Source organism: Penaeus vannamei, chromosome 32, assembly GCF_042767895.1.
Source record: "Penaeus vannamei isolate JL-2024 chromosome 32, ASM4276789v1, whole genome shotgun sequence".
In the NCBI taxonomy this organism is placed as follows: Eukaryota; Metazoa; Arthropoda; class Malacostraca; order Decapoda; family Penaeidae; genus Penaeus; species Penaeus vannamei.
In genome coordinates, this window is record NC_091580.1 from 10,092,934 (window position 1) to 10,105,433 (window position 12,500).

The window sequence follows — 12,500 nt, forward strand, 5'->3', positions numbered from 1 at the left end:
AAAGGAATAACTCTAGACTAAAATTACTCAACATGAAATGCTCATGTAAGAAAGTAGTAACAGTAAAAGGCACAAGGAGGGAGGCCAGTGCTTGCATTTGCCAACTTTTCCCACTATTACAAGCTGATATTAAGCATTCTTTCTCAGGTTTATATTGCACCCAGAGGTATGTTTCCCATAATGCTATCCTCCCTCTTATCCACTGACAATTTGGAATTTAATATTAGACACACCAGCAATGTAAATTCACAACTATCATCCTGTAAAAATAATATTAATGGACAGACCTTGGGTGAACTATAATTCTGTATTTCATACAGACGGTAGTATTCAGGAAATTATCTAACACTCTGGCAATTTAACCCACTCACGCCGGGTACATTTTTTAGCCAAAATAAAAAATCCGGGCGGCTACAAAAATCGGCGGGCAGAGCTTCCCCGGAGTCTGTCCGCCCGCCCGGCCGCATGCCGCTGCTGCATCGGAGCGCAGCCCCGATACAGCGTCACCCTGGCGGGCCGCGCAGCAATGTTTATTTTTTCCGGTGTCTCGTACATGTGACACCCGGAACGAATGGGTTAAAGGTGTTCATGGACAGTAACTTGAATACAAGACAAACAAAGTAAAGGTTATTGTTACACCTGAGGCAAGAAGGTTGTCAGGATAAGCAGGCTAGACCATAGCTAATCTTCAAAAAAGCATGAAGCTTAAGGAAACTCTACTCAAGGCCAGATGTGGACATAAGAATACATAAACACCATTAGACTCACTTGCATGATGAAAGCCAATAAGGCTGGCCAAGTTGGACACATATGGACCCTGATCCCAGCTGATGACAGGTGTAGCCGGAATCCCAGTCATAATGGTGAATGTCTCCATTCAGGAGATTATTGCGTGCACGGCTTACTCCTTCTATCACTAAAGCACTCTTAGTAACAAGTGCAACGTTTTCGGTAGGGACTGAAAGAACAGTGAATTAGCATGGCAGTGCACACACATCCATACACACACAAAACAAGTAGAGAAAAACTACTCAAGATTATTAAACTGTGCTTTGTTCTAACACTACAGCAACTATTTGAAAAAAAATAATACTGTAATAATAATAAAAAAAAAAAAAAAAAATACAATTAAATAGATGATTTGTGGACATTTTCAGTATTAACAATAACTTTGTTCAAGGTCCAGGCAAATTAGTTTGTGTTTGTGCATAGAGTAATTTAAATATTCTATTTCAGTATACATACATATCAATAATAAAATCTAAACCCCCAGCTAGATATCCATGGTCCTCAATTACCTGTGCCCTAAATTTTAGCTTTCTTCACTTGTGCAAACACAAAATAAATGCACAAAAATTTATACAACACGTATATACATGTGCTTTGAAATGCATTTTTTTAATGATAAATATACAAAGATGAATTCAATATGCATACATACTTTCATTGATAAAAGAGATCTTACCAATCAATCCCTTGTGTAGTTTAACTTCTTGTTTGGAATAATAGGCTTCAAAGGCGACAACATGGAAAACACGATTAACAGTGTTGTTGGTGCCTACAATTCTTATATATCGAACTACTCTTGCGGGGAAGTAGAGATACTGCCAAGACCGGCAGTGGTAGCGGGTGTGATCAATCACACGAACCCAGTCCTTCTGGTCCATTGACACCTCTATGTAGTATGAATACCCTCTACCAAAGAAGAAAAGCTGTGTCAATACAAAGACAAAACATTGTCTATTTTTATTCTGGGGCATGTATGTTTGCATGTATACATAAGCATACACACATAAGTACACATCCCTTACACACATACAACTATATGAAGCATAAGAAACTTAGGAAGTTAGGACTGATGTCTCTGACTTTTGATCATATTACACAAGCCATGTTCTATACAACAGATGTCTTAATGATGTGCTTAATCCCTTCAATCCAGTTGATGTGACCATCACATCATGAAAAAATATGACTTGAGGGCCAAGTGGGGTGACCATGTCATTGGTAAAAATGGCCATGGGCTGGATAATGCAAACCTGAGGTCTAGAGCAAAGGCCAGGGTGACAGAAAAGACTTGCCACTAGTGCACAAACCTCTTGGAGGGTTATTAGACTCTATGGTGTTTAGAAAGAGGCTTTTGTATTATTAACATCAATAAACACATGTGGAATGTAATGTCCATACACCATGACTGGAAGAACACTGGCTCCAGGGAGGATGCCATTTTCATGCTCAGCATTGTACTGTTAGCCACTGTGACCACCAGTGCAAGATGTATTACAGAAAATTGAATATTACAAAATAATAGAATATATAACACAAATAACAAAATGTTACATTTTTTTACTACATTGGAAAAAGGTAAGAAAGCTATAAATGTTTATGTAAAATTACTTTGCAATGGGGAGGCAAAAGATTCTTGTCACCACAAATGAACTACATGACAAACACCCAGCAGAGCAGTCACATAACCTACTGCTCATACTTTCATCATATGATTGCCGTGTAACCAGATTTAAGGGGTTAAGCTAGATATTAACCAAATTTCCATAGCTCACCTTTGGTCTTTATCCCAGAGCATCATTCGCATGTGGTTGATAATACACTGCATTCCCAATTTAATCAAAATACCCTGACCATTGTTATCATCAATGGGATGTCTCGTAAAACCTCGGTCCAAGTCATATGTAGAAACGTTGCCATCTAACAGATTTGCACGCATTTCCCCCTGGAGTACTTGAGCACCTTTGCTTGGTACCGCTACATTTTCCCCTGGCACTGAAATCGTCATCAGAAAGTTGAGTACTTAGAAAATATAACCAGATATATCTGGCTATTACAAAATAAAAATACCTACTTTATATTATACCTCCCACATATTTCTAATCAGAACTAATCTTCTTTTAAATTCTGTACTTAGTCTTGTGTAATAAATATGCTAAGCAAAAGATATATTCAACAGCATAATTTCCAAATTAATAATCAATGTACTTACTAAGATAGCCACGATACTGAAGATCCATGTCTCTGGATTCATTTTTTGCCTTTATTGCATCCAATATTTGGTCTGGTGAAATTAGTGATGTTGGTCTGACCACATTCAGAAGATCCTGGAGATTTTAAAGAAGCATTGTAAATATAACAAAATGATATATTTCATCAAATAGATACCCTCATCAATATTTACTATTTCCTTTCTTCAAACTTTCTTCAAGCAAAATCAATATAATTCTATGCATCTTGGAAGAAAAGACAACTAATAACCACTCCATTCATAAAGCACTAACAGACTTCACAGACATTTTTTACTTTTGTTCAAACAATTCGACAACTTACTGTGAGACTGATAAGAGGTAGACGAATTTGAGAGAGAATGTCTTGTATCTGTTCCTGTGAGAGATCCGAGTTCCGCTCCACCCACTCGTGAACTCCTTGGAAAATGTGGACTTCAAGAGCACAGAAGGAATCACGGCTTATAATTGCCTTTAGAGCAGTCTGAAAAGCAAATTCAGTTAACAAAATTCCAACACATTATGTGTTATAATGTAATAAATATTCATTATCAAATTCATATTTCATAACAAAATTAATGCAAAATAAAGCATAATCTGTATTTCATCACACATACAAACAAACTTCCTTGATATCTAACTTCAACAGGAACCATTAGTATACAAATGTATACTTTCCAACTATCTGAGTAAATATTCACACAAGTAATTAGAAATTGCATTCATCTTAAATTCCCTCCCCCCCTAAAAATAAATCTTTGTTCAACTGAATGCTTTTTTGCACATCTGAAACCATCTTACCGGTGAAAGGGAATAGAAAGACTCATGGTTGAGAATGGATAGTGCATTTTTGTCCATGAAATCTTCACATACAGCCTTCAGGTTTGAGAGATTGTAAAGGGAGGCCATGTCATATATCACACAAATGTTGAGAATGCAAAGTGTGTCTTTTAAGTAGTCACAGATGGCAGATTCCAGATCCTCAAAGCCATACTGGTGAGCCAACCCAAGGATATCTAAGACAGTTTCTTCCTGAAAAAATGGAAAATAGATGTATAAATGCAAAGAATCAACCTCATTATATAATCATAGTCTTATAGATGACAAGTGTTCATTACGAGTAATATAGTACCATAGCCAATTCTTACATACTAGGAAACAAAATCTTTAAATCTTAGTCAGAGTCCCCTCAAGAGAGCACTGGCTTATAACTCCAGAAGTCCAAGCTGCTTTGATCACCTTACAGCTGAGTCACCTCATCAGCTTTTAAAATCTGATGGGAAGTTTTCTCTATCTATTTAAGAGCAAGGGCCATACTCATGACCAAACAGTCAGTTCCAACAAAAATGGGCTGAACATTAAAGATCTAGAAAATGGCAACTTAAAGAATTAAATAACAATCATCAGCATCAAACTCATAATCAGATGTGACTGAACTTCATAATAAGTATATTGTCAAGAACTATGCAATTCCTGCACCTATACTGTATACTTGATTCCTAAGCAAATTTTTTTTACATATTCTATATCTGAACTAGTTTCTAATGCTCAAGTCAAGAGATTCAAAATCCTTCACGGAACATAAATGAGTGAGGATGAAGACGTAATAAAGTAATGATAACTGAATACGAATGGAAAACCAGCCTCTACCTATAGGGCTTCTTAAATGCAGTTACTCTAGTAAACAAATTAAATTTTTATTACAAGAAACAATTTTTTCATTTATATATTTGCCAGCATCTTGCTTTGCATAAATGAAACAACCAGAGCTATATCAAAGTCAAATTCTTGTCATCTTACTTGTAACTTCAAATCCTATAAAAATGATTTATTATAAGAACTTTAATGGTACCACAATAAAGCCAAGAGATTTTGCTACCTTCTTACAAAATTTTAAAAAATTCATTTTGATTCCCTCAAATACAGTGAATGTTAGCAAAATCATACTAGTAATGTCTTCCATGTTCATAAAATTCCAAGTTCATTTTCCATAATCCATTATGACTGCCAGTATTCAACCAATATCTAAAATGGTGATCCCAAATTCCACGGAGTTACCTTTCATCGTTTTTTCTTACCTTCTCTGAGTTGAGGCTCACCCAACCAGTGTATATGTACTTTAGCAAGACTTTAAAAGCTGTTAAATTTGTGTCTTTGATCTCTACTTCAGTCTGATGAGATTCACGAAGACCACCAAACAGGAGAGCTCTGTAAAATTGTAAAATTGTATTTGATCCTTCACTTGAAAATCATACAGTTCCTTTATTCACATAATAAAAATTATGGGAATTATTTTTTTTACTCAGTCTACAAACCTGAAGTACTGGCTGCGGGCTGCCAATATGACCTTGTGTGCATGAAAAGTCTGCCCATTAACTTGCAGGGTTACGTCACTGTACTCGTCGTTGAGGTACAGAGCACCAATGTCATGAGCCAGATTACTTGAGTGATCCACCACACCCCCGGGGTACGGCAGACCCACGTGGATGTTGGACATGTTTCTTCACTCCTGCGGACAAAAAAACATGCCTTTCACAGTTTCTTAGAGAACTGTTCATAAAAAGTTCAAAGTTTGTAAAAAATAATAATAATAAAAAATATATATAAATCTGTAATGTAAAACATGAAAACATATACTAATTCTAATCTAATAATTTCCTACCAAAGTGTGTGTGTGTGTGTGTGTGTGTGTGTGTGTGTGTGTGTGTGTGTGTGTGTGTGTGTGTGTGTGTGTGTGTGTGTGTGTGTGTGTGTGTGTGTGTGTGTGTGTGTGCACGTGTGCGTGTGCGTGTGCGTGTGCGTGTGGGTGTGTGTGGGTGTGTGTGTATGTGTGTATCTATAGCATGTATGTATAGTGTGTGTATGTGTGTGTGTATGTGTGTGTGTATGTGTGTGTGTGTGTGTGTGTGTGTGTGTGTGTGTGTGTGTGTGTGTGTGTGTGTGTGTGTGTGTGTGTGTGTGTGTGTGTGTGTGTGTGTGTGTGTGTGTGTGTGTGTAAATATATATAAATGAATACAAATTTATATTAATATATATAAATATACATAAATATACATAGATATATATAAATTTATATAAATATACATATATATACATAGATATATATAAATATATATAAATATTTATAAATATATATAAATATACATAAATATATATAAATATATATAAATATACATAAATATATATAAATATATATATACATATATAAATATACATAAATATATATAAATATATATAAACATATATAAATATATCATATATATATATATATATATATATATATATATATATATATATATATATATATAATGTCTCTGCATTCATTTCTTTTGACACTATCTGAATATCCTTTTTAATCCAATAACTTTGGGCCAAAAATTAACTGTAGAGCAATTTGCTGTTGGATCAATTTGCACGATCTTTGCTGTGCGTGGCCAGCAAAGAAAGCTCATCATGGCAAGCTCTAATGCACCAGCGCAAGAGTGTGTCACGACAGCTAGAGCCATACCCGGCAAATAGTCAATATTTCTCATAATGGCTACAGCCATTCCCTTCAGTAAAGCATTAATATCTAATTTCATTTTCCTTCCTCTAAGGAAAATGTTAATAATTCACCCAAAAAGGGATCAGGTAATAAAACAGCTTTTATTTTGCAATACCATATGTAAGTTCTGTTTTATCTAAAGCCCTTAAGCTCGTCAATAGTGTTCTGTGCATGCTCACTAATAGATGAATAGGTGTATTAAAGAGAAGTGTGCAGGAAATTAAAGGCAAAATTGAATACACAATTTTCAATTATGCACCCCAGGTGATTCACTTATCACGAAACACAAAAAAATGAAATAAATTTTCCTGCAAATTTGACAGAATACTCAAACCCTTATTACACTATATGAGTGACAATAATAAAAATAAGAGGCTTTAGAAAACTGTTTTAAACTTTGATTTATGAAAACATAAGTTTTTAGCTTCTCATAAATGTTTGCCAGCACCTTGTAATGGAAATGTGGACAATATACCAAGATATCAAACATTATACGAAATTAGATATTCAAGTTTTCAATAAAAAGATCCTTGAAAAGTTATTAAGGAAAATCCTAATTGGTTACTGATTGAATACAAACTTAAAAACTGACACATCAATGCAGCATTTACGAAAGATAAAAGAATTTACATAGGATAACTGTCAAGCACAACAATAACTCCTTAACAAACCTTTTTCAATCTTTTCAGAGAAAACCAGACCACTTCTGACACCAGTCTGTTACAACTAGCACTGAGGCTCATGCTTCCATATTGCTGCACCAAACTAAAAATCCACAAACAAAGATTCTGCAAAATCATCAAATATCTGCAGCTGACAAATCAAAAAATTTGCAATGCAAATGAGGTATATAACTTGTATTGCAAGAGAGTAAGTTTAACCTAAATACGATCTAAAAATATATTAAGTATCAAGTCATTTTGCTTTGACGCCACAGGAAGCAATATAAATACAAATAAATATATCAGATTAGAAACATATAGAACACTATGTCAATTCCTTCAAAAGACATAGCAAGGGGTACAATGACCAACTTCAACTAATTTTTTTCTTTTTTTCCTTCTTTCTTTCTTTTATTGAGACAAAGAAGCATTTGTGGTTGGTGGTAACTGAATGAATGCAATGTAAACTAAATCTTTATAATCTTTATATTTCAAATAATCATCATCACTTACTCTGAGTTATAAAACAGTTATCATTACCAACCTAACAATCATCAAATAATTATCATCATCGTCTTCCATGATCACCAACATGTCAATATCAAATGCTTATCATCAACCTGTTGTCAATTATCAATATTATTACAAACAGCAGAATACATTCATATGACAATCATACAAAGTTAAGGAAAATCTAAGCACAATGTCATTAACCCATTGGATCCTGATGCTTCACTGCCATTATGTGGCCCAAAATACAGCAATTATTCTTACATGAGCTGACACTTTACTGGGTGTGTGGCTTTTAAGCTGGGTACAAACAAACGTGTGCATTGACAAGACTCAATGCCTCTCCTCTGCAATGTTATTTTCTCTTTCTACATAAGCACTTTTAGCTTTCATGACATTTTCCAATGCCTATACTTGTCATTAGATTTACTTTATCCAGATGGATATAGACTGTTTTCCTTGCACAGACTCCAAACCATCTTTCTATGGAATTTAAAACTCAATGCAATAATAATAATATGTAACATTTAATTACTTATCTCATCTTTTTACTTTTTAATAATCTATTTTCTGTAATTTAGCCTGTGATGTCAGTCACAGTAGGCAAGAATAGGCTCCTAAGCATAAAAATAGCATCTTCCCTGAAGCTGGCACTCTTCCAGTCATGATTCTGAAACATTATGTTCCACATACATTTATAGATGGAAATAAAGCAAAAGCCCATTCCTAAAAGCCAAATGAATCTCATCACCCTCCCTGCAGTCTGTGCACAGTGGCAAGTCTTCCGTCACCACAACCTTCATCCGAACAGCTCACAACAGCAAGTTTGTGCCACCCATGGCAGCATGTTTACATCAGCCACCCCTCTAGCCAAATTTTCCCATAACACCATGTTCACATCACTCACCCGTCAAGCAAAAGTTTTTATGATATCATGGTCACATCACTCGGATCATAGGGGTTAAAAGAGGAAAAAAATACATTCACTGACATATAAAACAACCTGCACAGGCAAAAGATAACATCAGATTAAGAAATAGGTCGTAACAAATGCCAAGCAGAGACAGTCTGTGGTAACTGGGTGGGAGCCTAGGATCAGAGCCCAAGTAGGGAGATAAGCTGATCAGGAAGGGGTCTGCAGGTAAAGCCCCCATAACAGGTATTTTGGTTCATACAGTGATGTTTGTGAATTCCTAGGAGTGCCCCCAAAGTTGTTGGCTGGAATAATGACTTTAGTTTCACAGGGGCATGATCACTTCATAAACAATTACCCAATCACAAATCTGCCAAACTGAAATCAATCATTACTAACATGTCAAGTGCATCTTCACCTCAGTTGAAAAACTGAGTATAGTACCAAGTTCTGTACTGCCTTCAAGTGTGCCAGAGAATTCCAGAACTTGGTTCTTACAAATTTCAACAAAAGGACATATCAGTTGCAAGAATTGTATTTTACCCAAAATATGTTGTTAGTTTTTAACTTCCTGGTAGAACCACTCTATACAAAAGAAATCTATTGTGAAATTAAATTTTGAAATCCTTTAAGATTTCATCTTCAGGTTTTACACCTTTTAAAATTTTCAAAGAAAGTGTCAAAAAAAAAATATAAAAGACTTTTCACCACACTCATTATTATCAATTAATTATTGCATTCTTCAGACTACTGTACAAAATACAAACAATAAATGAGAAAATTATATGTGGTTTATTTTATAAAGTACTTTGATAATCATTTACGTAGGGGGCAATAAAAGATATATAGACATTGTGATTTCTACTCACATAAAAAGAACACAACATATAAATCTTTTTCCAAAGAAAAACATATATTATAAAACAAGAGCCTAGAACATTTCTAATATTTACTGGTAAATGAAATATGTGTTTCATAGTACATAACCCATTGGAGTCAGGCCCCAAATAGTACACGTGGACCAAAATCTGAGCATCAGGCTTACTTTATCATCTGCTTTTAATTCATCCCCCAGGATTCACATTCAGCACATCACCAGTATCAAAAGTATGAAAAACTATAGAATTCATATAAAAAAAAGAAAGTATTTTTAAGGACTCCCAGTCAGACTTTCCTTGCCAGAGCAGGTAATTCTTTACAGTGTTGATGCACTAGCCCCATCTCCACATCACAAAATTACATCAAAATCCAAGTTGCCATGACTAGGCATGCCCTTTGGGTAGTGCCCAAGGGGAGGGTTGATGGGGGCTCTGCCCATCAATTCCCACCAAGAAACATTGTCTTCACCTCAATGTGCAGCCAGAGGAAAAAGGTGAGAAACTCAGTAACACCAACCAGATTGTAGAGTATTTTTCTTATGCGGGGAATATTTCATTTTATCATACTCAGAAAACATCCTTTTGTCTACATTTGCGTGGACGGATCCGCGAACAGAAGATGAAACAAGTGCGCGAAAAAGTCAAAAGAATTTTACGTGCGAAGATGATTTAAAAAAGAACTAAGCATGCGCGGAAAATTACCCGAGAACTACATTTGCGCTGATAGAAATTGACCAAATAATTTTTGCGTGGCGAACACAATCCCCGCAGACCAAACTCTACAGTCTGGTACACCAAGAGGATGAATGTAATATATTGTCCTCTACAACCACAGCACATCCAATTTGCACAAGCTTAGTGTGTCCACACCTTAAAGATTAACCCCAGAGCACAATACACGAAAGCCATGGCTCTGGGCTAGCTCAGCTGTGTGAATTCTATGAGATATGAGATTGTGGCCTTCTATTTATTCTTTGACAAATATCTTCTCTAACCCAAACATTTTTTCATGTGTTCTTTATGGCAATCAATATTAAAACTTACTATATTAAATTGGTCCTATACCAAATATTTTGTAGAAGCAATTTGCACAACTACATACTGGTAGAAAAATTTGCTGTCATCACACACAAAAGACAAAGTATTTAGTCTATGCTAGGGCTCTGTCCTTTGCTATCAATCCTCCCAGGCGCCAAATAAGCCAAAATCAGTGGTAAAATTATCTTATATACACAGCCGAGTTTCCTGGCCAAGCCGGGCTGTGGGGAGGGCCACAGGGAACGCCAGGGATGCGGGCACTGGCTGGCAGCCTTCCACTGATGTCTCTCGAGCTGCATTCTAAACCATGTCACGACATACGTAACGTCTAGTCTACCTCATGTCTATGTCACAGCAACATTACATAATTTGCTGGACCTGGAAAGGGTCCCGGGTCTTCCAGTCCGTTCTGTTATTAATCTGGGATTTTATTTCTCCTTTATACGGCTATTTGTCATTACCGCTAACGGGCCGGCTAACTCCATCACAGATTAATCTGAAAGTGACAGATTTGTCAGCCAATTTGACAGCTCTAATTACCTGCGTAACTTCTAGAACAAGATCCCTGCGTCGGATTTGTAAACAGACGCCATTGTGAACCGCTGGATAGAGCGTATCCACTTTTCCGCGATTTCGAAGAGAATAGGATACGCTACAGTGTCGGTCGATTGTGGATTCAGAAAAATATAGATAAAGTGTATCATTGTTATCTGGATTGAAAATACATATGCATTTTCTCTCTCTCTCTCTCTCTCTCTCTCTCTCTCTCTCTCTCTCTCTCTCTCTCTCTCTCTCTCTCTCTCTCTCTCTCTCTCTCTCTCTCTCTCTCTCTCTCTCTCTCTCTCTCAATATTGTTATTATTATTATTGTTATAATTATAGTCATCATTATCATTATCATTACTTTTATTGTTGTTATCATTATCATTATTATCACTATCATCATTATCATTCTTATTATTATCATTATTGTTATCATCATTATCAGTACTATTATTGTTATCATTATATTGTTATTTCTTTCATCACTATCATTATCATCATTTTTTTTCATTAATTTGATCGTAATCGTTATTATCATTCTCTATTGCTATAATGATTACGGGAAGACTGGGCTCAAAGGAACTGATTATTACGTGCCCGTTGAACATACTCATACTTTGCCGCTGATGTTGTGACACGGCAGGTGCCTGGCTCGAGCTGTCAGACTCATCTAGATGTAACTTATTATTATGGATACATCTTTCTGTCTACAGAGATATTAGTATATATAAATATATATGAGTGTAGATATACATACATACAAATATATATATATATATATATATATATATATATATATATATATATATATATATATATATATATATATGTGTGTGTGTGTGTGTGTGTGTGTGTGTGTGTGTGTGTGTGTGTGTGTGTGTGTGTGTGTGTGTATATATAGATATAGATATAGATATAGATATAGATATAGATATAGATATTATATATATGTATATATATATATATATATATATATATATATATGTGTGTGTGTGTGTGTGTGTGTGTGTGTGTGTGTGTGTGTGTGTGTGTGTGTGTGTGTGTGTGTGTGTGTGCATACCTATATATACATATATACACATACACACACAAAGCTGAAATAAGAAATGGCCAAAAATGGTTTAACGACAAATGCAAGAAAATGAGAGAAAACAAGCAGCTCCTTCGATAAAGATTCAGAAGACATAAAAGATAAAAAGATAAAAAGCAGGAAGAACTGATTATACCTATACCGTGAGGGAGGCAAAATTAGACTTTGAAAATGATATAATCAACAAATGTCCAAGCCAACCAAAACTCTTAACTACGCCAATGATTTAGAGTCAAACATAAACCTACGTAGTTGACTGAATTAGTTTGCAGACGTCGCCAAGATACAAAAAAGGATAACAGATGTCTC

At 35.3% G+C, this 12,500-nt stretch overlaps 1 protein-coding gene across 2 annotated transcripts in view; it reads right to left on the minus strand.

Moving 5' to 3' along the window:
* The window catches only part of LOC113818241 (BTB/POZ domain-containing protein 9), a 16,316-nt gene extending 5,132 nt beyond the window's left edge, over nt 1-11,184 (minus strand). Inside the window, exons 1-9 of one of the 2 annotated variants that reach the window (XM_027370423.2) lie at nt 11,100-11,184; nt 5,330-5,523; nt 5,093-5,222; nt 3,816-4,046; nt 3,340-3,498; nt 2,999-3,113; nt 2,562-2,781; nt 1,466-1,695; nt 769-958 (exon numbers count right to left, since the gene is read on the minus strand). In XM_027370423.2, the coding sequence (XP_027226224.2) occupies nt 769-958; nt 1,466-1,695; nt 2,562-2,781; nt 2,999-3,113; nt 3,340-3,498; nt 3,816-4,046; nt 5,093-5,222; nt 5,330-5,511 (1,457 nt within the window). In that variant the 5' untranslated portion in view covers nt 5,512-5,523; nt 11,100-11,184. Of the gene's footprint in view, nt 1-768; nt 959-1,465; nt 1,696-2,561; nt 2,782-2,998; nt 3,114-3,339; nt 3,499-3,815; nt 4,047-5,092; nt 5,223-5,329; nt 5,524-7,229; nt 7,351-11,099 lie in introns of those variants that run through there. The other variant, XM_070144700.1, reaches the window with a different exon arrangement.
* Between the last annotated feature and the right edge of the window lie 1,316 nt (nt 11,185-12,500).